At 38.1% G+C, this 26992-nt stretch overlaps 1 protein-coding gene across 2 annotated transcripts; it reads right to left on the bottom strand.

The window, feature by feature from the left end:
• Window positions 1–17361: 17361 nt before the first annotated feature.
• LOC107827233 (uncharacterized) lies at window positions 17362–26074 on the bottom strand. 2 transcript variants are annotated; one of them, XM_016654330.2, is made up of 19 exons: window positions 25665–26074; window positions 24864–24967; window positions 24630–24716; window positions 24424–24499; window positions 24256–24330; window positions 24101–24154; window positions 23367–23426; window positions 23135–23251; window positions 22470–22564; window positions 22160–22365; window positions 21790–21887; window positions 21326–21429; window positions 21022–21187; window positions 20784–20906; window positions 20179–20261; window positions 19310–19451; window positions 19091–19120; window positions 18893–18963; window positions 17362–18405 (listed from the first exon to the last, which is right to left on the bottom strand). In XM_016654330.2, the coding sequence occupies exons 1-19, from the start codon at window positions 25701–25703 to the stop codon at window positions 17574–17576; spliced, it is 2562 nt and encodes an 853-aa protein (XP_016509816.2). In that variant the 5' UTR covers window positions 25704–26074; the 3' UTR covers window positions 17362–17573. The 2 variants fall into 2 exon arrangements, with proteins under 2 accessions (XP_016509816.2, XP_016509817.2); XM_016654331.2 differs by having other exon boundaries at window positions 17362–18402.
• Window positions 26075–26992: the final 918 nt, after the last annotated feature.

Genomic DNA, 26992 nt, shown 5'->3' with positions numbered 1-26992 from the left:
GGAAATTATCCCAGACTTGGGAGGGGTGGATTTCATCAGAGCACTCAAGCTACAAGCTTTATTCTAGTTAATACTCCATGTGCACAACCAGTTAGGGGTGGAGGATAGGTGGGTAGAGGGCGCCTAAGAGGTGGAGGCCCGGCCCGTTGATATAATTTCTATGATTTGGCTGAGACCGATACAGCAGATAGTGTCGTTACAGGTATGAATCAATTTACAATAAAAGGAGCATTATTCTTATTTTGATTCGATTCCGATTATCGAGGTGAGAACTCCTTTCATGCTCCTTATATGGTGGATTAGTGAATTTGTACTCCACTCCCATGTTTATCCATATTGGGAGATTTTATAGTGTTAGCCTGTGTGTATCATTTTGTTTTGTACATTATTGTGGGCTATGAGTCCAAAAGGTAACTTCTTATTACTCACTACAGAGGGTTTTGATGCGATTTTGGGATAATTGATTACAATTTTATGAATTATATGCCCTACCGGTATGGGGGTTCATTGTGTGTTGTGGAATGTTTTTACAAAATTTATTGAAAAGGAGAAATAAAGGAAATTAAAAATTTCAGTTGGCACAATGTGCAAAATACTTGTGATTTGGAGTTGAGGACGAGATCCTCGCTTTTTTTTTTATGGTGTGAAATAATTAAACGGGGCTATAAGTCGAGGTGGAAATTATATAAGGACGAGGTCCTTATGGTGAAAAACCTATGAGTTTAAATTCTCCTTTTGTGAAATTAAAACTTGTACTATAGTATTAATAAGGAGTCATGCCTGTTAGGCTTATTTGATAATTCTTTTATGTGTTTTTGTGCATAATTATCCATAATTGTGAGGCAAATATTGAGTTTTAGCCTACGAGGTGAGTGCCCAGGCGGCGTTAAATATGATTCGTTAAGTCGGGTAAATAGTTATGAGGTCTTCATGCCTCACATTTTGATGTCGGTGTTGTGAAAATTCGAAACAAGGTTTTGGTTAATATGAGGTTAATTGGCGATGTTGTAATCGATTATGAACAACTATTAAGACCAAAGATGTGGTGATGGGAATACATATGATGTGCTTCATGTCCTGATATCATTATGATAATGCGGTGCTTGTAATGCTGAGATTAGTGTTATTGATATATACATTGTAGTGCTTTGTTGGGTTGTTAGGAGTTGTTTTGGTGTTACTCTAGCAGGTGGATAGGCCCCATTTACAGGGGAGACTCTGCCGAAATTTCTGAAAAATTTGGGAGTTAGTAAAATTTGGGGGATTGAGACGTGCGAAAGAAGAGATAAGTTATATTATGTGTTTGAGGGCGGACTCTACTTCTCATTCAAGGGCGAATGATCCTAAGTGGGGGAGAATGTAACACCCGGAAAAAAAATTTGAAGTACTTCAACACTATCAAGAAAGTTGATGTGCGTAGGCACGAGTTGCTATAGCCAGTTGAGACAAATACCGTGCGTTGATGTGAAAAACAGGCCTTTTGGAAATGTTTGGAGTGTAAGAAATTGGTTTTAAAGTTTATAAATGTGGATCAAAGAAGTAATCTCAACTGAGATGGTATTGTCGGACCCCTCTTAAATTTATGGTGTCGTAGAATCACCCGCGAGTATATGTGCAGTAAATACATTCAGTAAATTAAGTCCGCAGAAAGATTCATGGCACATTCGAGGACGGACATATGTTTAAGAGGGGGAGAATGTAACGACCTGACTTGTCGTTTTAAGAATTAACGCCCCATTTAGTAACTTAAGGTCCCGAGAAGCTTTGTAATATGTATTATGACCCACGTGTGCGGTCGAATTTGATTTTCGAAAGATTCGGAATTAAACTGAGAGAACAATTCTCATTTTTGAAGCATAAATGAAAAGAGTTGACCGGAGTTTGATTTTTGAGCAAATGACTCCGTAATGGAATTTCGATTATTCCAATAGCTTCGTATGGTGATTTTGGACTTAGGAGTGTATCCGAAAAATTATTTGAAAGCCCGTAGTTAAATTAGGCTTGAAATGGCAAAAATATGAAGTTTAAGTTGGAAGTTTGACCAGGGAGTTGACTTTTTGATATCGGGGTCGGAATCCACTTCTGAAAATTTTCATATGTCCGTTATGTCATTTATGACTTTTGTGCAAAATTTGAGGTCAATCGGACTTGATTTGATAGGTTTCAGAGTCAAATGTAGAAGTTGGAATTTCTTAGTTTCATTAAGCTTGAATTGGGGCATGATTCGTAGTTTTAGCGTTGTTTGATGTGATATGAGGCTTCGACTAAGTTTGTATGATGTTCTAGTACTTGTTGGTATATTTGGTTGAGGTCCCGAGGGGCTCGGGAGAGTTTCGGGGTGGTTTCAGACCATTTCTAGGCCATTTTAAATTGCTGGTTTTTATCCACAGAGGTGTTCATCGCGATCGCGTACGTTAGGTCGCGTTCGTGAAGAGTAAACAGCAGTTTGGGGCCTTGTGAATCGCGATCGCAGAAGCTATTTCGCGATCGCGTAGAACAAACCTCTGCTGCACTGACCCGACTTTGAAAGCTTATATCTCGTAATCTATAAGGAATTTGGAGATGATTTAAAAATAAAAGTTGTAGCCCTTTGTGTCTAGGTTCTAGAAAGGTAAACCATTTGTCATTTGAAGTTGTGTACAAAACGTTATGGTGGATACACTATAGGCTGTCAGGGAAGAGTTTGGAAATCTCTGTTGCATAGGGCTGAGTTTGGAAGCTTATATCTAGCAATCCATAAGAAATTGGGAGATGATCAACATATAAAAGTTATAGTCCTAGGTGTCTAGTATTCAGAAAGTTAAACCATTTGCAATTTGGAGTTTTGTACAAAAGGTGATGACCATTATACTAGAGGCTGTCGGGAAGAGCTCGGCACTTGTTCTTCACGATCGCGAAGCATTTTCCGCGATCGCGTAAGGCATATTTTGGGCTGGGAAAAGTTGTGCTTCGCGATCGCAAAGAATTTTCCGCGATCGCGAAGAGTAAATACCTGGGCAGTAGCTATATTTCGAGGTTTCAGCCATTTTTAACATATTTGGAGTTATGGAGCTCGGATTGAAGTGAATGTTGAGGCTATTTTCACCATATGGATTGGGATAAGTGTTCTATATCCGAAAGTGATTATACTTCATGATTTAACGGTTATATTCATCATTTATTTCAGAATAAATGGAAGAAATCAAGATTTTTGCAAAACTTTTCAAGAAAGAATATTTTAGATTTGGAGGTCGAGTTGTTATCGAAACTTGATAAAATTGGTATGGGTGGACTCATAATTGAATGGGTTGTCGGATGTTGTGAGCTTCGTCAGATTCTGAGACGTGGGCCCCACGGGTGATTTTTGAGTTAAATTTCGGATTTTGTTGGAAAATTAGTATTTTCATATGGAATTAATTCCTATAATTAGTATTGACTAAATTGAATTAATTTGAATAGATTTGAGCTGTCCGGAGGATTTATTCAAGCAAGACGGCTATTTTGGAATATCGGCATAACTTCAAAAAGGTAAGTATCTTGTCTAACTTTGAGTGGGGGAAATTACCCCTTAGGCATTGAGTCTTATGTGAAAATTGTGTAATTGAAACCATGTACGCGAGGTGATGAGTAGGTACTTGGTTTATATGTGCAAATTATATTTGTTGAAATTCGTAGACGCCCTTATGTATTAAATTGGAAAATTGTCGGAACATAGTAAATCCTTTATTTGTCATGCATAAATTCTTGTTTGTTGAATTTTGTTTTTATATAATAATTTGGTGTGATTGACACTGTGATTTTTATGTGAATCCCGTATTTTTGTTGAATTAATATTTCTTGGAGATAATTTCATTATGGATTATTCATTTGCAAATAATTTATTACGTAAGTTTAACAGGAGGCATTAATCTATTTGCCAAAAATATTAGATTAAAGAAGGCGTTGTTCCTTGATGAATTACTTTTCAGTTCATGTTGTTGAAATTGGTATTGAGTTATAAAGGCCGTAAATCATACTGACGCAAAGTGTTAAATTGTGAAATATTATTTTGTTGAATTGTTCACTCCCGAATATTTTGTTAAGATTTTGTGCACATTATGGTCGAGCCATGGGCTTCTTATTGTAGAAAATAATGTACTATTGATTCCTGTGGCAAGTAATAATATTTGAGCACTTGATGTGCAATATTTTATATGTTGTAATATTTGAGCACTTGATGTGCAATTTGTGATATGTTTTAATATTTGAGCACTTGAGGTGCAATTTGTGATATGTTTTAATATTTGAGCACTTGATGTGCAATTTATAATATGTTGTGATATTTGAGCACTTGAGGTGCGAATTGTGATATATTGTGATATTGATACACATGCGGTGGTATAAGGTCTGGGTATTGAAACGCATGCGGTGAGATAAGGGGGGCTTGATACGCGTGGCTAGTAGGGGAACTACTAGAAGCCATGCGGTGTGATAAGGGTAGCTAAAACGCGGGATGTTATTTCGGGGAAAATGATTTTTAAAACTAAATGTGAAGGCTCTCGCGGTAATATAAGAAAAAATTGTGAATTTATTTATAATTTGGGACTACGAGGCGATACCTCGGGAGTTCCCTTTGTTGATATTTCTCTATGGTTGTACTTGTCTTTTGTTATTTTATTTTTTCGTAATTTATAAATTCTTGTGTTCTCCGTAATGTATTATTTGACTTAATATTAAGTGCTTTGTATGTCTTATTTTATTGTGTTGGCTTTGGCTTTTTCATACGAGACTCTGAGGATTTGTATTTCTGGGTTGTACTTGTTTTCGATGATTGAGTTATTTTAAATAAAAGGAAATTACTATTATATTTTAATTTATTAAGTTTTACATCCAAATCAGTAGCTTATCTGATGCTTTATTTTAATTGAAATGTCATTTTTCTTCACTCAAACGATTTCTAAAATAAACTTATTTCTTTGTTGGTTTCTTATTTGATTTAAAGATTTTAATCTTACTTTATTGAAAATAAATTGATCCTACGATTTTTATATAATGATATTTTGGGCACATGAGTGGTCCGTGCAGATATGATATAGACATGGGCACGAGGTGTCATGAGAATATGAAAGGGGGCTGAGACCCGTATTTATGATTATGATATAAGATATTTATGTGAAAGAGTTTTATATTCGAAGGATATTTATTTGAAGATATTTATTTGGAGGGTATTTATTCGAAAGAATTATATGTGAATGATTTATATTCGAAGGACTGGATTAATTGGATGTACTTGTATTTATTATCCGTTTGAGCAATATTTATGGTGTTCTTGTTTTCTTGTTATTTATATCACAAGTTGATTATTGTTGCCATCACTGCTATTTGGTATTCTATTATTTTCGTATGCTATATTTCACAGGTTATTTGACTAGTGAGTGTCTTGACTATACCTCGTCACTACTCAACCGAAGTTAGTCTTGATACTTATTGGGTAACGACTGTGGTGTACTCATACTATACTTCAGCACATTTTTGTGCAGAGCCAAGTATTGGTGATATTGGATTTGGGAAAAGATTAGAGTGTGATCGCAAGAATTCAAGGTAGGGCTGCTTGGTCATCACAGTCCCCGGAGTCTTTCCATTTTTATTGTACTGTCCACTTTTGTTCGAACAGTATTTTATATTCGATCCTTGGGGATCACTGCATGTACTTAGTTAGAGCTCGTGACTCAGTATTACCAGTCTTGGGAGGTTGATAGAATTATTTTCGATGTTGGTTTCAACACAAGTGTTTAATTTAATGTTTTAAAAAAATAGCTTGAATTATAATTAAAATAGGCTTACTTAGTCTTAGAGACTGATTGCTATCACGATGCCTGTGGTGGGATTTTAGATCGTGATACACAGTTTGAATACTTGGCATTTTTGTGCTATTTTCTTGCATTTTCATCCTCTTTTGTGCAAATTTCACTCGACTTTGTCTTTCGATGTTCCTACACAATAAACAACACAATTTAGCTCAAATATCGCACAATTAATCACTAAATCAATAAAATATAGGGCGAGTACTGTACTAAAAGTATAGCATTTTGGCCTAACATCATCTTCCGCTTCTCAATTCATCTTTATTCATTCAAGTTTATTATTCCTCTTCAAAGTATACAAAATGAGGGACAAAAATATTTTCCTTATTGAGTTATCGAAATTTATTCATGAAATAGTGCAAGAAAATTACAATCAATATGTATAAAATAGGAGCGTTTAGCTACGATTTAAAAGCTACTTAGACTTAGTCATTTCATTTAAGTGCGGGTATATTTTGGCCAAGAGTATTATCAACACACTGAACAACTCCCGCAATCGCTACTGGATTACAAACTGTCACGACCCAAAATCCATTAAAGGTCGTGATGGCGCCGGACACCGCTGTCAGGCAAGCCAACAATAAATACTCAATTTGGTTCTCATTTTAATATTTTTGAAATCATATTTCCTTCAATTAAATGGTAAAAGATGAAGTTTACAAAATAAATAATAATATTTTTAGCAATTCCAATACCGTGCAACCCATAATCGCCCCAAAATATGGTGTCACAAGTGCATGAGCCTCAACTAAGAATGTAAAATAAAATAGAACATCTGTCTGAAATATAAATTGGACAGGAAAATATAAATACTCTGAAGGAGACTCTGCTGGCTGCGAACTCGTAACGTGGAATGCAGCTCGCCTAAGTCCCCGCAATAATCGTGCCTCTACGCCCACAAGGCCACTAGCCATGTATGCACCTGCACAAAAATGTGCAACAAGTGTAGTATGAGTACGTAAATTAATGCGTACCCAGTAAGTATCCCGCCTAACCTCGAAGAAATAGTGACGAGGGGTCGGCTCTGACACTTACTATGGGCTATAAATAAAACGTCAATGATAAAAATAAGCATGGATTACGTAGAACGGCTGTAAGCTTAATGTCGTGAAATAATTAAACAATTCTTTTGTTCATAAGAAATTTCCAAATTTATTTTTCATTATTTAACAATTTATCTCAGGCCGAGGAGACAAAATTATTTATCGTAAATTCCAAAGCAATCAAGTTCAATCATGCGCAAATTATGTTGAGGTCGTACGGCCCAATCCAACATAATATTTAAATTGTGCACTGTCGGGGGATCGAACGGCGCGAACCATAGATGCATCTATTTAATCTGCCGAGGCATTCGGCCCGTTCCACAAAAGTAAACACAATCAAACAATCAATTAAGAACTCATTAAGCAGCAACTACCCAAGGAAAATGTCACTCTTCTTTTAACGGACAAGAAAACAAGGTTAATCTTGTTTAGAAATTTATTTACCAAGTTCGATATAATTTAAGCAATTTAAATTGACAATGAGGTTATATTTATCACAAGTATGGCATGCTTTTGGGGTCCTAAACTACCCGGACTTAAGCATAATAGTTGCTACGCACGGACTCTCATCACCTCTTGCGTACGTAGCCCCCACAAATAGAAACACATATTGATTCAGTTCACCTATGGGGTAAATTCCCTCTTACAAGGTTATGAAGGAGACTTACCTCGCTCCGAAATTTCATAACCGGCTCCAACACCACTCTAGCACCTCAAACCGATGCCCAACGCTCCAAACTAGCCAAACAATGTGCAAACTAATAAAAATATACTCTAATACTCGTAATAATTCAATTTATAACAATTTCCAACTCCGCTCGAAAAATCGATAAAGCAACCCTCGGGCCCACGTGCCCGGATTCTGAACATTTTCAAAGACAAACACTGCCCATAGCACTACGAACTCAAATATATAACTTATTCTCAATTTCATGCCCAAATTCGTGATCAAAATCCAAGAATACCAATTTCTAGGTTTTTCTTCAAAATCCCAAATTTTTACTAATTTTCATATTTAAATCCATATATAAATCATGTATTTAACTCACAATGTGTGGGAATTACTTACCTCATGAAGGATGGCAAAATGGCACTTCAAAATTGCACCCATGACCGGCTCCAACGAGAGAAAGGAGGTGAAATGAGCCAAAACCCGATTTGGCTAACTTATACATTCTGCCCAGGCGACTTTCGCACCTGCGAATCCAAAGGCCGCTTCTGCGGCGTCGCTTCTGCGGCACCAAAACCGCTTATGCAGAAAACACTGGAGGCCACCCCTTCGCACCTGCGGACAAATGTCCCGCTCCTGCCACATCGCAGGTGCGCAAATGAACCTCGCTCTTGCGCTCCACTCCACTTATGCGCTCCAAGAGGCCGCATCTGCGCCATCGCAGATGCGGAAGAAGTCTTGCACCTGCGGGCACTGCCTAGCTCGCCCAAAACCGCTTCTGCGACCCTCCTAGCCGCTTCAGCGACTCCGCACCTGCGGCCAAAACCTCGCAGGTGCGGTTACACCAAATACCAGTTGCCTTAGCATTTTTCTTAGTCCAAAAATCGATCTGTTAAGCAGCCGAAACTCACCCGAAGCACCGGGGACCCCGTCCAATCATACCAACCAGTCCAATAACATAACACGGACCTGCTCGAGGCCTCAAATCACATCAAACAACATCGAAATCATGAATCGCACCCCAATTCAAGCTTAATGAACTTTAAACTTCTACATTCGATGCCGAAAGCTATCAAATCACGTCCGATTGACCTCAAATTTTGCACACAAGTCACAATTGATATTACGGACCTACTCTAACTTTCGGAATCGGAATCCGACCCCAATATCAAAAAGTCCACTCCCGGTCAAACTCTCCAAACACCTGAAAATTTCTAATTTTTGCCAAATTACCCCGAAATGATCTACGGACCTCCAAATCCACCTCTGGACGTGCTCCCAATACCAGAATCACCATACGGAGCTATTCCCAGACTCAGAATCCCAAACGGACATCGATAGCATTGAAATGCACTCCGACCCATATTTACGAAATTCTTCTAAAATGCAAACTTCCACAATAGGCGCCGAAACGCTCCCGGGTCATCCGAAGCCCGATCCGAACATACGCCCAAGTCTAAAATCATCATACGAACCTGTTGGAACCTTTAAATCCCGATTCCGAGGTCATTTACTCAAAAATCACATCTTAGTCAATTCTTCCAATTTAAGGCTTCCGAAATTAGAATTTGCTTTCCAAATCAACTCCGAAATTCCTGAAATTAAATTCCGACCATGCGTACAAGTCATAATACCTGAAGTGAAGCTAGTCGAGGACTAAAATCGCCGAACGACACGCTGGAGCTCAAAACGACCGGTCGGGTCGTTACACAAACATTCTATAAGTGAACCTCCAGCATAATATATTGGAATCCAAAAACTCTCTACATGTGAAATTCAAAATACATTGTACTGGACTTTAGAGCTTTTAAATGTAAAATTCCAGCAAACTATACTGGAATTCAAATATTTATAGGTTTAAAACCCAGCAATATTACCATATTTTGAACTTCATGACATAATCATGGAGTTCTAACTTTTACAAGTTGAAACTCCGGATGAGTTCAAAAGAAATTTCGTTGGTGAGAATCTTCCTTTAGGTTGAAATCCTAGCAACAATTACTCGGGTTCAAATCTTTATAGGTCCAAACCCTAGCAACGATTTTTGGGTTTGTTTAAACATTTATAAGTTCAAATCCCAGTAACGATTGCTGGGTTTGAACCTTTATAGGTTCAAATCCCAGTAATAATTTATTGGGATTTGAATCCTTTCAGATTATTTTAGATACCTTATTTTGAATTCCAGAAATCGCTCCTGGATTTTACACTAGTAAAGGCTTAAAAAATAGGAATCATTCCTGAAGCTTTGAACTCCAGTATCGATTGTTGGAGTTGTATTCCGCGTTTTAGTTTGTGGCAAAAATGTCAATTTAGTCGGACCGGTGACTAAGTTGCCAATGCATTTGAAAATGAAAATGAAAGAATTAAGAAAATACACGTGACTTCACACCATAACAAAAAAAATGGCCCATGTTTTTAAGTTTTATCCGACCTTGCCCATATTGTACATATTTTGAAAGCACTAGCAAATTCAAAATTTGTGTTCTTACAACCATTGTTTCTAAAAGGTATGGAGTTAAATTTGTGTTCTCACAACCATTGCTTTCACTCTCTCTTCTTCTCACATCTTCTACATATGCTTCAAGGAGCCGTGTATTTTCTGCTCCCCCTCCCCTGTGTCACCTGGTTGCAATGTAAGAAAAATGAAGAGTAGAAATCCACCATTGAAGGCCATTCAAAGCTTTGCTTTCGAAAATAAAATTTTTTGAGTTTGTTAGTTGTTTGAATTGGGTGTTGTTCCAATTGATTGAAAATATCAAAATGAGTTCAAATCCCCCCCCCCACCACCACCACCACCACCACCACCACCACCACCTCCTCTCTCAAAACTTTTAATATAACCCCTAAGTTTATTAAATTATACTTTATCCCTATTTTCTACTATAAATACCCCCATCCTTCTTTATTTTTTTCCACAAAAATCAATCATTCTCTCTCAAATCTCTTACATTCTATCTATATTATTCTCTCAATTTTCTCACTATCAACTATCAAGTGATAAGTTTCAAGTATTTGGAAAAATATTTGGAGCAACTTTCAAGCTTCAAATTAATTCATCAAGTATTTAGAGCAATATTTTGGGCAATTTCTTCAAGTTTCAATATTTAATCACGGTGCACCCATCTCCTAATTTTAATATATAATTTTTGCGTATCATTTTAGTGCTTAATTTTTGTGTTTACTTTACGTGTTCTATTTTTGCATTTCATTTGTGTGTTTAATTTTTGTGTTAACTTTTTAAATTTAATTTCATATTTAAATTATGACACCTAAAAATATATTTGGCTTTAAAAAACTAGTAAAAAAAGTAGTAAAGGTGAAAGTAGTAGTAATCCTAATCCTAATCCTAGTCCTAATCCTAACCCTTCTCCTAGAATTAGAAAATATATAGATGAAATGACTCATGTTGATGAAACTTTATTTTTCCAACCCCCCGCATGTTATAATATTAATTTCGGAGAACAACTAGATCATGAAACTTTACAAAGATAATTTGGCAATGATATTTTTATTGAGGACGAAAAAAAGGAGGATGAAGAAAATGAGGAAGAAGATTTAGATGAAACACCCACTAGTCCTGCAACACAAGCTCCAACTCAGACTGAATCTCGGTCTGGAGCTTTACCCCTTGTACCTCTTGTAAGGGGTAAGCCTAAGGGTGAACGTCCCAAAATATCACTTGTATGGAAATTTTTAAACATGATAAAGTTAATCAACGTGGTACATGTGGAATATGTAAGCAAAACTTTGCGCACACCAAAAGTGGTGGGACGGGGGGTTTATCTAGGAACTTAGGTAGGGAGCACAAAACTTTATGGATACAAGCTAAAATAGAAGCCGGACAAATACCGGATCCTAGCACCGGTACTAGCACTCCTAGTGGATCTGGCGGGGGTTCTAATTTTTTACAACAACAGCTTGACCCTGCTTCTGGTACTATTTTACGCCCCTATAACAAAGATAGAGATCGTGAGAATATAGCAAAAAAGGTGGTTGTATGTGGCTTATCTTTTACTTTTCCTTCTCACCCTGCTTTTGTGCATTATATACAAGAAACTTATAATCCTGATTTTCAAGGTTTTGCTAAGACCACGGTTAGAAATGATGTTTTTAAATTTCAAACCGAATATCTTCAGTATATTCGTTGTGTATTTTTCACTTAGATTGTAAAGTGTCTATCACATCTGATATAGGTCGTAGTCCTAATGGTTATGATTATTTAACTGTTACATATCATTGGGTTGATCATCACTGGAACATGAAAAAACGTATTATTGGTTATAAATTTGTTGATTCAAAACACACTGGAGCATATATTACAACTATTGTTCTACAAATTATTGATTTTTATGGCCTCATTGATAAAGTTTTAACTATCACCTTAGATAATGTTTCTGCTAACACAACTGCAACAACTAGCTTAAGAACTAGACTTTGTCCAATTAATCCAGCAATTTTTCATGTTAGATGTGCATGCCATATTTTTTAACTTGGTTGTAAAAGATGGTATTGATTTATTTTCTAATGCTTGTAGTAAAGTACAACATGCTTCCAGCTATATTTTTCGTGCTAATAAAGCGAGTAGAATTCGTGAATTTGCTCAACAATGTGCTAGTGCTAACCTTTCATATATGGAAGAAGAAGAATACAATGAGATACTTAGCATTGGGAGCGATAACGGCATGGAACTCATGGAACATCAATCAATATTGCCAATTCTAGAACAATGTCCGAGAGAAATTATAGATAAGTTACAACAAAATTATATAGGAGCTTACAAATATTAGTATGATAATTTGTAATTGGCTACTAAGAGGCCTAGTTCAAACAGAACCCTTCCTAGAAGGTGGCTGCGTTGATTAGGTACTCTTCAAAAGAATTATATTTGTATGTGAGATTTGAAAGTTCTATTAATAAAATAAAAGGCTTTAAGCGTTGAATTTTTTTTTATGAATTGTCTTACACTCTTACTTAGTTACTTAATGGCTTGAAATTATATTAAATAAATTATAACTTTATTATAAATTTATAATTACTAGAATATTTCATTACAAGTCTTTTATTTTAATATTTTATAATTCTTTACTTAATTTCCTAATTTCCGTTTAATTTTTAAGCTTATTAAATAAGTCAAAAAACTAGCCGTTGCAAACTTTAAAAACTTAGTCATTGTCAAAAAAATAATCGTTGCCAAACTTAATGCTTAAATAAATTTTTTTTTTTAAAACGGCACTTAGCGAACCCGTCCCGTCCCGTTTGTTAGCGGGACGGGATGGGCCTACCGTTTCGTCCCGTTTGTCCCGTCCCATTTCGTCCCGTCCCGGCTAAATGCCGTCCCGTCCCGGCCCATTAATTTTATCTCGTCCCATTGGACAGCCATAGGCAAAGATGTAAGAAGTGCGGGAAGAAGATCAGGTTTGAATATATCAACCAACAATTTTTCTTCAAATGTTATTTTCTTATGTGTATCAGATCAGTTTTGCTCTTTTACCATTCGTCTGTTCGAGGTTCGCTTAGGTCTGAAAGACCCGTCAGAGATCTTTTAGATATGTATAATCCGGTGACTTTTTAGCCGGTGAGTCCTGTGTGTTCATTGTTGTTGCTTCGCAAAAGTTTTGAGGCTATCCACCCGTCCCGGACGATTTTGGGTGACTGTCTCCTTTGAACTTCCTCTCTCCTATGCCTCGTATCTTTCACCCCTCGTCCCCCTATTTTCTGGCGCACTGATCTAGCCTAGCGGCGGTGGCGGTGGTGGCTGAGACAATTTTTCGGCTAGCCTCGGGCGAAGTGGGCGGGAACTTCCAAAACATAGCTGTTGTGGACAACACCTTTCTCGGCACTCGTTGTGACTTCAGGTTCTATTGTTCTTGCTTCGAATTTACTATTATACTCGTGGGAGTTGGTACCTCCCGTTTTCCAGTTTCTCTTTGTTGAGAGTTAAATTATTGTCATCTTACTTCGTATTAGTTTATTCACCGTATTAGTGTGCATGTTGTTGCAACTTATCTTCTTCTGGTTTGGTCTGTTGCCTTGTGTGCGATAGCAATTCCCCTTACTTTGTCGTAGGTATAGTGGTCGTGGTCTGGGATGGTCGAGTGAGGTCATGTCCTCGAGGGGAACGGGGGTGGGGCGGGAGGTAGGGCAGGGTTTAGGGGGTGGGGCGGGAGTCAAGGGAGGTAAAGGGAACAAGGGTGCATGTAGGTTGAGAATTGGGTCATGGAACGTAGGTACATTGACGGGTAAATCTATAGAGTTGGCGAAGATCCTCCAGAAAATGAGGGTCAATATAACGTGTGTCCATGAGACAAAGTGGGTAGGGTCGAGGGCGAGGGACACAGACGGGTTTAAACTTTGGTACTCAGAAGTCCAAAAAGGTAAGAATGGAGTGGGCATCTTGGTGGATAGGGAACTTAGAGAGTCTGTAGTTGAGGTTAGACGAGTGAATGATAGATTGATGATTATTAAGTTGGTGGTTGGAGACTGCACCCTAAACGTTGTTAGCGCCTATGCGCCGCATGCGGGCCTAGATGGGGAGGTTAAACGGCGCTTCTAGGAAGGGTTAGATGAGATTGTGCGCAGGTTCTGCCTGCGGAGAAGTTATTCATAGGAGGGGATTTCAATGGGCATATTGGGTCGACCGCAGGTGTTTATGGCAAGGTGCACGGAGGCTTTGGTTTTGGGGAGAGGAACGGAGGAGGTACATCATTGTTGGACTTCGCTAAAGCTTTTGGGTTGGTGATTGCAAAATCTAGTTTTCGGAAAAGGGAGGGGCATTTGGTTACTTTTCAAAATGCGGTGGCGAAGACTCAGATTGACTATCTCCTACTCAGGAGGTGTGACAGAGGGTTGTGCAAGGATTGCAAGGTGATTCCGGGTGAGATACTCGCGACGCAGCATAGGCTCTTAGATATGGACGTTGGTATTATGTTAAAGAGGAGGAAAAGGTCTACTCGAGGAAGACCGAGAATCAGGTGGGGAGCCTTAACTAAGGATAAAGACCAAGCGTTGGAGGGGCGGTTGTCGGCTATGGGAGCTTGGAGGAGCAATGGTGACGCGAGCACTATGTGGTCAGCGACAGCAGACTGTATTAGGGAGGCTGCGAGAGAGGTGTTAGGGGTCTCGACGGGCGTCTCTGGTGGGCACAAAGGAGACTGGTGGTGGAATGAAATGGTCCAAGGTAAAGTGAAAACAAAGAAGGCGGCATACCTGAAGTTAGTGGGAAGCATAGGTGAGGAGGAGAGGCGAGCGTGCATAGAGAGGTATAAGGCAGCTAGGAAGGAGGATAAGCTGGCGGTCACGGAGGCTAAGACTGCGGCTTATGGTCGTATGTACGAGGAATTGGGGAAAAAGGTGGGGAGAAGAAGTTATTCCGGCTGGCCAAGTTGAGAAAGAGGAAGGCTCGGGATTTGGACCAAGTGAGATGCATCAAGGACGAAGATGGTAGAGTATTGATGGAAGATTCCCAGATTAAGAGGAGATGGCAGACTTACTTTCATAAACTTCTGAATGAAGAAGGGGATCGGGATATTGTGCTAGGCGAATTGGAGCATTCCGAGAGTCACCGTGACTTTGGGTACTGCAGGCGTATCGAGGTTGAGGAGGTCGTGGGAGCTATGCGTAAGATGAGTAGGGGCAGAGTGACCGGGTCAGACGAGATTCCGGTGGAATTTTGGAAGTGTGTGGGGAGAACATGTTTAGAGTGGTTGACTAGGTTGTTTAATGTTATTTTTAAGGCGAAGAGGATGCCGGATGAGTGGAGGTGGAGTACGGTGGTTCCATTGTATAAGAACAAAGGTGATATCTAGATTTGTAACAATTATAGGGGTATTAAATTACTGAGTCATACCATGAAAGTGTGGGAGAGGGTGGTGGAAGCGAGGGTGAGGATGACAGTGTCTGTATCCGACAACCAGTTTGGGTTCATGCCGGGTCGTTCGACTACAGAAGCTATACACCTTGTTAGAAGGTTGGTAGAACTGTACAGAGAGAGGAAGAAGGATCTGCACATGGTGTTTATTGACCTAGAGAAAGCGCATGACAAGGTTCCTGGAGAAGTTCTCTGGAGATGCCTGGAGGCAAAAGGTGTGTCGGTTCCCTACATTATGGCGATTAAGGACATGTATGATGGGGATAAGACTCGGGTTAGGACAGTAGGAGGAGACTCTGAGCATTTTCCGGTTGTAATGGGGTTACACCAAGGTTCTGCGCTCAGTTTGTTCTTATTCGCCCTGGTAATGGACGCGTTAACACACCATATTCAAGGGGATGTGCCATGGTGCATGCTATTCGCCGATGACATAGTTCTGATTGATGAGTCACGAGCCGGTGTTAACGAGAAGCTGGAGGTGTGGAGACAGGCTCTTGAGTCTAAGGGTTTCAAGTTGAGTAGGACGAAGACGGAATACCTGGAGTGTAAGTTCAGCGCTGAGCCAGGAGAAGTGGGCGTAGATGTGAGGCTTGATTCGCAGGTCATCCCGAGTAGAGGTAGCTTCAAGTACCTTGGTTCGGTTATCCAGGGGGAGGGGAGATCGACGAGGATATCACACACCGTATTGGGGTAGGATGGATGAAGTGGAGGTTAGCATCTGGAGTCCTGTGTGACAAGAGAGTGCCACCGATACTCAAAGGTAAGTTTTATAAAGCGGTGGTTAGACCGGCCATGATGTATGGGGCTGAGTGTTGGCCCGTTAAGAACTCACATATCCAGAAGATGAAAGTAGCAGAAATGAGGATGTTGCGGTGGGATGTGCGGGCACACTAGGATAGATAAGATTAGAAATGATGATATTCGGGAGAAGGTGCACGTGGCTCCCATTGATGACAAGATGCGGGAAACAAGGCTTAGATGGTTCGGATATGTTCAGAGGAGAAGCCCAGATGCTCCGGTACGGAGGTGTGAGCGGCTGGTTGTGGAGGGCACGAGAAGAGGTAGAGGGCGGCCTAAGAAGTATTGGGGAGAGGTGATCAGGCAGGATAGGGCGAGGTTCCAGATTTCCGAGGACATGACACTTGATAGGAAGATGTGGAGGTCGAGTATTAGGGTTGTAGGTTAGGAGGTAGTTGAGTTGTACCTTACTTCGTACCATTATTGGACTAGCCATGTAGGGTTTTTGTCTAAGATAGCTAGTGGCAATGTTGTGTCTTACTATTTCGCTTTTCAGTGCATGTCTTATTTACTAGTTATCGTTTTTGCTTTGTATCTTTCTTCTAGATTTCATGGTGTTCCTATTTTTCTTATGATTGTTGTGGAGATACTAATATTATCTCCCTTTACTTTGTATCTTTCTTCTGGATTTCATGGTGTTCCTATTTTTCCTATGATTGTTGTGATACTAATATTGTCTCATTTTTTGTCCTTGTCTTTTTGTTTTTTTTGAGCCGAGGGTCTTTCGAAAACAGCCTCTCTACTCCTTCGGGGTAGGGGTAGGGTCTGCGTACACATTACCCTCCTCAGACCCCATTAATGAAATTTTACTGGGTGGTTGTTTATCAGAGCGTGCAGCTTTTCATGCTCACCCTGATTTCTTTGATTGGAGCAAAATATGCTTGTTAATCTTATTCTGTCATATTCAATCGCATAATAAAAAATGCTTAGCAGATTCATCCAATTAATCAGCAAAGGTGGCTTTTTTTAAAAATAATAATTTTTTTAAAAAAAAAAGTGCACCATCACCCAACACATGATTATCAAAGCAGAAAAAAATGAGATTATTGTCTCAACAAGGCAAGCCTTTACGCCTGCTAATGGGATGGAGAACTGACATTACTCCAGAATCCATACAACTCCAGAAAGGTAACGAACACTAAGACGAGATGAAACCAAGAATTTTACAATGAGAACAAAACCTGAACAATAATCATCAATAAGCGTAACAATAATTAATTGGTGACAACCTTATATTAGCCTATCGTTTGATCCCAATTTTAAACAAAGTACACTGTACACATCTGCTGCATAAACTCACCAATCGAATGTTCGGGATCCTGGAAAGTTCGGGATCGATCCAGGTTCAAACCACGATGAATAGATCTCTAGAGTCATTCCAGTACGGCAACTTCTTGATCGACTCTCCAGTAGTTTGCATCGTTGAACTCTTTTGTTCCTGCCCCACCATCATCTGTGGTTTCCTTTTCCGGTGATTTAGGAACAATGCTCCTTTTCAGTGGAGCGGCTTCGCCAACAATCCCCTCTTTAAGAGCATGTTCCATCGCCTTCTCAGTACCCTCAATTTCCACGCCAACAAATTCAACATCCTCTTCAAACAACGAAGGAACAGTGGCTGCTTTCTGACTAGAATCAGATCCAGATGAACTTTTGCTCGAACCAGGGAATAAAACACCATTTGGAATAGATTCTCCACTGCAACTAGAAGTGGAACTAATTGGTGGAGTTGCTATCTCCCCTGAGTTAGCAATATGGTCAGCAGAATTATTATGATCTTCAAATGGGTTCCCACTGGATCCACCAACTTGAATATTTGGGGCATCCCCCCATGCTACCCATTCGGGTAGAGACCTGTCACCAAAGGGGTCGTCACGGCCTGACGTCTCAAAATGGAACGGAGTAATGTCAGCTGAGGCGACTGCTTTCTCATTCTGTTGATTGAAGTCTCCATTATTACCGGAATTGGCTCCACTTAGCCCATTAAACGTGTTTGAACTAGAACTGGGTGTTGCATTAGAATTTTTGCTCTCAGCCAATTCATCCTCTTCTCCAACTACCACTTCATCATCACTATTGCTGTTACTACTATTTGACGTTCCATTGAGGTTAATATCCTCCATCACATCAGTAGGTGAGGTACTCATTGAAGCATCACCAATTCTATCATCTTGGAACGCAAACCAGTTTGAATTTGTGAACAAACTGCTACAGAAGTTGAAAGGCGGGAGAAAAGGAAAAGATAGCTGTTATACAAACAGTGATAAGTCTTAAAAGATAAAACTGAGATGTTACAACTCTAAAGCCTAGATATACTACCTTATTGCCTAAACTCTAGTAAATTTTAAACAAATATAAGATCATATGCAAGTGGAGATCTTGTAAAAACTACAGCATGTTAGGTCGTTTTACATCCCACCTATAAGAGATGTATGTCTGTTTTCCTGATTTTAGAAGGTGTTATGAGTTCATGTTAGTTGAGCCATGTTTTCATGTGAACTCTTCAACTTTTAACACACTGGAAGACCCAAAAAAATTTAAAAAACACATAGTCAAATAATTGGAAAGGAACGCATTTCTCTTTCTTGTCATCTGTATTCTTCTTATTTATTTTTTCACTTTCTTTGCTAGAAGCAAATGTGCTCAACTGACTCCTTGACAAAATTTCCTTCAGAAAATGAGAACTTGAACTTACCTCCCCTGGTCATCTGCCAACCTAAGGGATGATATCACAACTTCAGCAGACTCATCATCAAAATAAACATCCTACAAAGGCATGAAACATAAGACTGTGATGAATACCAGGGCAAGCGATAACAAATAGCAAATGCAATAATGACCGATAATATATACAACAAGGAAGATGAATTAATAAGGGACATGAAAGTATTACCTCATCATCTCGATCAAGAGCTCCACGCCCCTGGAAAATGCAAGAAAGACCTGAGTGAGCTGATACTGAAAGTCTCCCCATAACCAATGGTCAATATGGGGTTGCAATACAAAAATGTAAATGAGCTTACATGTTCCTCTTTTTCTTCTTTTTGCGTGCAGAACCTCACCCTCTACCACACCGTCCCAAACTTCCCCTCCCAAAACGAAAGAAACTTACCTCTTCAGCATCATCATTATCATATATGGTGTAGCGGAATGCTTGACTCAGATTATTTGCTAAAGCGGCTACATCATAGTCTCTGTCATGAACATCTTCCTCATCACTCTCCCTTGTTCTGTCGTGCAATGCAGTTGGTCGGCTGGTCATACGAATAAAGGACATTAACATAAACTCATTATTTTGTGGAAAAGCAGCAGAGCAGAAAAGGGATTAGCTAATAAACTTAAAAAATGTCTTTGCCTCCAAAAGAACTTTTCTAAACCACCCTTAGACCTCCACTCGTCTTAAACAGTTCTTCAAATCCATGTTTATCCCAATGTAATTCTGCAAGCCTCTCTTGACAATTTCATTAACGAATTTCTCTCAGAATTTGTTTCATCTAATACCGAGACATCTAGGACACTAGATCACAACAATGAACAAGTATATTGTGTCAGATTGTTGTGAGCGAAAGCATGTGCTTTCCGTTATTCCTAGCTTCTCCCACCCACCCAAATTTCTCTTTTCCCCATTTTCTACTTCCTCCTCATATTTGAATATTCAAAACTTGCGTAGAAGGAATTACAGACAGGGAGTGCAGCGCTTGTTTGAACACCAACACTATAATGAATGACTTGCTTGAAGTACCCGATACTTTCAAACTTCACTTTGCTTTGTGCATACTCTTTATTTACTTTTCCATTCTGTACTACTGTACTGGGGCATCATTTAACATGTATAAAAATAGCCCAGGAACTGTTCCAAGCAATAGCTTCAGTAAAATAATTATCCAGCTTCAGATCTTAAAGTATAATGCAGACAACCATTATGGGTGATTTCATATTGGCAATCAAGTAGCAGAATCAGAAAAAAGAGAAGAACCTTACCCACAAACCCAGCGATAGACATTTTCTGTTGTATTACGCTCCTGTAAAACAGTAGTATGCCAATCACTCCATTCCATATTCTTCTGGAATACACAATGTGCAGAAAAACAAGTGAGAACAGCAATATCATTATTAAGAGACGATACCAATATCAACAAATAACAGGAAACCAGAGAGAATCGGCAATATCACTACCAAACGCCAAGAGATTCAGCATATCAATACCGAAGGCCATCTCAAAATAAACTCTGCCCACATGAGGAGCGATTATTGATTCATGAAAAGGAATTTTTTCGTAACAGATCATTCAAACTATTTCTAATGCCATGCACAGCAGAATATATGTCAATGCAGTATCCAAATTTGTCAAAAAGGAACCAAGTTTCAGTGCATAATTTTTTTTTAGAATTTCTGGAGCATCGAAAGGCAAGTAATTGTTTGTTAAAATTTTTCAGTGGCCCTCATGAAGTTTCCAAAAAGAATGTTATCTTAAAGGAAACACAATAAATTTTTACATTAAAGCTTCAGTAATAATTAATTCAGAGAAAGACTCAGGACCTAGGTTTAGAGAAGCTTATCAAGCAACAAAATGATATCTGACGAACCTCGAGATGTGCTCGAATGCAGTTATCATTGTTTCCCAACTGAACGAGTTTGTTAGAAATCCTAGTTATATGCCCTATGTTACCTAATCGGGGTGCTCGTCTTCCAGTAGCTGGTAAGGTGGGCTGCATCAGTTAAAAACACCATTAAACACTTACACAAGTCATTACCAGCATTAAGATTGCATTGTTCAAATTAAACAGACATATCAAAGGATTTTGTCGCTTCACAAAGAATAACCTGATTTTCTTCACCAGAAACTGTAGGCTGTTTATCTGTTTGAATAATTTTCCCAATCAAATTGCACTCTTCAAAAAGATGATCGACAATTGTGATGTTCTTGCTTTCCAAGCATGAGTAAATTATACTCTCAACATGATGATGCAACGCATTGTTATAAGGGTACCTAGACAGGAATTAAGTAAATAGTAAGAATGTCAAACAAGAAATTGGTTTTAAAAATTTCAAGAATAAGGATGTAAGAACGTTCAGTCCAAACAATGTTTAAGGTAAAGAATCCAGGAACATTGACATAAAATCTTACTCAAAAAAGAGATTCAGGACCCTCTCAATTGTTCTGGAGCTAATCAATTCTTTCTCCGCAACTTCATTGCCAGTTTTCAGTAGCACGGAAATGAATTCAACAATCTACAAGGAGGACACGACATTTCTACGATGAGATCAAAAGACTTGGACAAGATTACTAACTCAATCGACCAGACACCAATGCTGCAAACATTCAAGAATTGGATGTACTTATTCAAAGCCTACTATCCCAAGTACTAGAACCTGATAAAAATATGACAAGTTGCCATCAGAGCAACATACACAAGATTTACAACTCCTTTGCAAGAGAACATAAAAATATGTGATCCCTTGACAAAAAAGAGGAAACATCATAATAGTGAAGCTCTCTCTTTGCATATCCTCCAGAGGGAAAACCAATCAAATGGAAAGGAATAATAAAAGGCCAGCCCATTTTGTTCCAAGAACGTAACCAAGACAAACCTTTAAGCGATGTTTTCCTAGAGGCGGCCTGAGTTCTCCATATGTTGTTGGCAGAATCTTCTCATCAGATGACACACTCAATAGCTCAAGTAAACCACCTGCGCCATAAATGATGCAAAGTTTATTATACTTTTCAAGACGAGATTCAAATAAAAAAATTCACAAATACAAGTAGCATTCTACTAGTAATTTTTTTCTTGCTTTTGCCAGGTGGCAGTACAGAATCACTTTGTAAAGGCATTGCATTTTTTACAATTCTCTACCAGCTGGTCTCTGGTAGAGAACTTGAAAATGACCTCTAAATGGTAGGACACAGGTAAACAAGTATTCAATAACTCAAAACCGTACGAACTTCCATCAGAAAACTTACTAAGTTTAGGAAGCATTGCATCAATAGTGTCAGGATTGGCATGCATGGGAGACTCATAAACCTGCTGGTTCCGGAAAGAATACATCATAGTTGATGGAATTGATCGTTTAGGATCAAGCAGAGATATGCAGACAGACAACGAATGGACAAGGGAAGACTTTGAATGTGAGTCTTCGAGGGCATGATCAAATATCCTAGCTACAAAACTGCATCCAGAGAAAGTTGCAGAGATTAATGAATTAAACTTACAATATATAGAAAAGATATGCCAAGACACCTATCAACTTCCAAGTATCAAAGTCCCACAAACCTTGGGCTGGATAGTTTGGTGGCCAGGGGGGATGGTGTGTTTCTGGTTATTGCACATAGTGCTTCTGCTGCATTAGCATGTACTTCGGGAGAACTCTGAAGGTGAAAAAACAATATATCACGAGATTCGAACTTCGGATCGTCATTCCGTAAAAGACCAAGTCGCAAAGTGCTTCCACACATAACTTAGAAATATATGAACTATTACCAAGAATTAAGAATGATAAATAAAAAATAGATTTTCCAGTCAACTCAATTAAGGTGGAGCAACGAGGACATGCATTCATAATTGGAGGGGATTTGGCCCAATAGTTAAGTGGTATTGTAACAGGTAATTCCTATCAGCCATTGAAAGACATCTAAGATCCTTCTGCTACTAACACCAAAAAGTCATGAGACTCTGCGCAGCGCTGAATAACCAACAACCTAAACAGTTAAACCAGGCAAAGCACGGTTGGATGGATGAATGGTAAAGACACTACGAAATAATAATGATAACAAGAGACACAAAAATAGATACCAACAGACCGCGAAGCGACGTAATCATATAATACTCTGGAAAAGGCACACCCAATACTAGAATACTCTGTAAACATTTTTCACTAGTATATACATCCAACCACCAGCACAACAAATTAACATAAAATCACGTAATTTTTTACTTACAGAGGGGTTCAATTTGTCCACTATCATTTCTAATAAGCTGCTGTCAGCCAACCATTGCATTACATCCATGGTATTGGGGTACATATGATCATCAGCTCCTACAAGTCGCACCAAAACCTACAGAGAAAGGACTTATTTAGAGGAAAAGAGTGTCTCCGCTAGATCAACCAACACGATTTGACTTTATTAATGATTGCGTCAGATGGCAGAATGAAAAACCAAGCTTACTAACCTCCATTATGGATGTTATACCAATCAAATCCACCATCTGTTGAAAAACATCATGATGGGTCTGTAACCAAAAAAAATAAACACCAAGCCCTTATGAGGAAAAAGGGGAGACAAAATGCATTTAAAACAAGCACTTACACATTTCAAAGGAATCCAATATGCATTAAATCATTCTATGCAGAGTTTGCAAATAGAATGGCCTAATTATGGATCTTATAAGCACTAATTCCCGCCCAAAAACAAGATGCCTGAGGCAAACTTTCTTACATTAGCGAGCTCTGTGTTCAATAAGCAGTTTAAGCATGCGATGAACTCATGATCCTCCTAGCTTCACCGCCCATTTACCCAGATTAAGTAGATTTGCAAGAATACACATCAATATCAACTTCCCCAACAGATTCGGACAACTCGTTAAAAACATAATGGACATTCCGGACCCTAAAACTACTCATTCCCAGCATATCTTAGTTCAACTTTCATCAAAAGAAGGTAAATGCCAAGCAGCCAAGCACAAGCTTTCAAAGAATGCAAAATGAGTTATGCAGCTTTATTATTAGAAATTGTAGGCTTCTAAAATATAGGATGAGTTGGAATTTGGAAAATAAAGCAACGGCTTAAGCTCAAGATGGAACAGAAGAGCAAGTCCGACACATGGAAAAAACTATTAGAAGAAGAAATGGGAGTGTGTCAATAACTCGTATAATTCATAATGTGCAATGAATTTACTAGGCAAACCTGAACATAATTCATAAGTGGAACAGTCTTCCGCACCATAAGGCATATCACCACCTACAATGCAGCAAGAACTACATAAAGCAACTTGTTTTAGACCCAAAAAACGATTCAACAACTAAGGCCAAGGTATTTTGTCTGGATGAGTCAGATTTTACCTTACTAAAATACCCAGCCAGCAAGGCGCTATGCGGACAACTTGGTTCCAAAAAGGAAAAGAGCAAATTCATTAGCTGCAGCAAGACAGAGAGACGATTGAAACATCAGAGCAAGAGAACTTCATTTCTTACTTAAATTATCATGACTGCATCTTGTGAATACAATACCTCTTCATCATCCACTAAAGTCTTAAGGATGACATCAATTTCACAGGTAAATATCTCACAGGCAATGAAAGGGAACCTAGAAGGTGAAACAACATTAAAACCAAGAAAAAAGTGTTGTTAAATTACTATATTTAAGAAATTGCAGACACTTGCAAATACAACTACTGACATAACTGTTAAAGCGAGGTCATGACCTAGAAACTTACTTAAATGTTCGTTTGCTATCGGCATCCTCAGAAGGCTCTTCAATAATGTAGTGCAGCAACTGCTCAACCTGGGTCCTCTCTCTCAAACTGAAAAGCGAAAATAATAACCATCTTACTGTGAACTTTAAAATTTATAGCTGAACTAATAAACAATTAGTCAGGAACTACATTCTCTCCTGGGGGCATGCTAAATTAAAAGCATCTACATATAGTTTGAAATGGGAGAAATTTTACAAATTTATGAGACGACTGTTCAAAGCTTTGCATTCTTGGATGATCTCTTCTTCATCAAGCAGCTCTTCCAAAGTGAAGTTTTCCTTGTCTAATACTGCTTCAACCTAGAATTCCAAGGGAAAAACAAGTCTTATCATAAGCAACAGCACTCACCAGGATGGGAAAAAAGTCAACAGAAAGAGCAAACAAACACACACTGCATTGAGGTAACAGCTTAATTGAACAGTATTTACAGCGCGAGCTAGACTTAGTAAATGTCGGAATAAGAATAATGCAACACCAGGTTATGCAAGAAAGAGATGTACATAAAATACTAGGAGTACCATATAATTACATTACGAAATACTCCTGCCAGCAGATAGTGCTTACAGCTATAAAAAGACTCAGCAATCCAAAAAATAGTCCAACTAAAAAACCGTTATAAATTGCATAGATCTTCACTTTTACCAAAGTTCCTTCCTTCTAAAACTGTCTTATCTCTTTTCATTGATTTTTTTTTTTTTGTTAGATTTGAGAGTTATCATCGTGAATTCAATTAACATGAAATACTATTACGATTCTACTCACATTTGAATTCACTTTTTATTCGAGGTGTCCCAAATTATAAAATCAAATGAAACTTAGCTCAAAACTAAAGTATCATTTTTAATAACTAATTATGACGAGCTAAACAAAGTTAAACGACCACAAGAAGTAAGTTTACGAGCAAAATATAACGGAAAATCAAAAACAATTGAGTCAATAAAATTCTATTAGCTCATTCAATTTGAACAGTAGATAGAGATGGATCCAGAAACATACTGGAGAACAAGAGGAAAGAACTGGAAGCTTCCAAAACATATTCGAATCAGATAAACGGCGAGCTACACAGCAGGCGTCGAACAGATCTGTAAACCCTAAAATTGAATCTAGAGATTCGAGATGGAGGACGCAAAGGTGAGGGCTTTTTCAAGTTTTTGGAAGCAAAACCCTAGCTTAGCTTTTGAAGATCAAAACAAAGCGGAGCCGTAAATACCGATAGAGGAAGATAGAGAGAGAGTTTTTTTGTCATCAAAATGGCAGAGGAGAAACGAGGGCTACTATAATGTTTTCGTTGGATTGGGGAGATTGGGGACGCAAAAGTACAAAACTACAAATTGAATTCACGAAAACTCAAAAATTATTAATTATAAGTGGCAAGAGGGGAAAAAATGTACATTTAAGTCTTCACTACATTGTTATTTGTAAATATTTAATTAATACTTCTTCTTTATAACTGTAATCATGAAACTTACTGTATGATTTAGTACAAAATATTTGAATCTAAATAATTTTTTGTCAATGACTGTGTGTATCATCTCATGTATCTGGCCAAAATCTCATGTATTATATCTCATGCAAGTCAATTATAGCATGCAAGAACACCAAGAAATGATAAGAATTTCTTAACTTCCATTCAGTTATGTATTCAAGTATTTTTTTCTAATGAGTAAAAATTTTCTTAATTTATTTAGAAACAAACTAAATAATCTATTTTATATCACATAAGTGATTAAGATACAGTCAAATTTTCTTTTTACAATATGTTGTTTCTTTGAAATACTTAGGCCCATGATTTACTAAATAATCATAGCATGCTTAATTTTAGCATGTCTAACACCAAAATGGAGACACATGAAAGGGACGTGCCATGCTAGTGCCAGGGTTTGGATATATCGGGTGTGATCGGTGATTTTAGACAATAAAGATAAAAAATGATGAGTATGTGATAAAGTTTGATTAAATACTGGTGCATTATTTTGCAACTTGTATCCATACATAGAACACAAGTAATAATATTTGTGATTTCAATTCTTATAGTAATTTTACAATTATTGGAGAACAAAGGTACTAAGTGGGTGTTTGGACATAAGAATTATAAAATTTCAGAAAATATTTAAAAAAAAAATCAAGTAAAAATAGTATTTAAAAGTTAGAGTTGTGTTTGGACGTCAATACAATTTTGGGTTATTTTTGAATTTTTGTGAGTGATTGAAGTGAAAATTGAAAAATAACCTTTTGGAGTTTTTCAAATTTTTGAAAAATTCTGAAATTCATCTTCAAGTGAAAATTGAAAATTTCATGGCCAACCGCTTATTTTGAAAAAAAAA

This window comes from Nicotiana tabacum, chromosome 9, assembly GCF_000715075.1.
Source record: "Nicotiana tabacum cultivar K326 chromosome 9, ASM71507v2, whole genome shotgun sequence".
In the NCBI taxonomy this organism is placed as follows: domain Eukaryota; kingdom Viridiplantae; phylum Streptophyta; class Magnoliopsida; order Solanales; family Solanaceae; genus Nicotiana; species Nicotiana tabacum.
Note: the sequence above shows the minus strand (reverse complement) of the source record. Positions and strands in the feature narration are given on the sequence as shown.

Bases quoted from the DNA above. Each gene is read 5' to 3' on its own strand.
- LOC107827233 (XM_016654330.2), bottom strand. From the start codon at position 25,703: ATGTTTTGGAAGCTTCCAGTTCTTTCCTCTTGTTCTCCA. The intron at 23,427-24,100 runs GTTTGCCTAGTA...TTTTGGTTACAG, and splicing joins CACTTATGAATTATGTTCAG to ACCCATCATGATGTTTTTCA. The intron at 20,907-21,021 runs GTTATTCTTTGT...TAACTGATGCAG, and splicing joins TTTCTGGTGAAGAAAATCAG to CCCACCTTACCAGCTACTGG.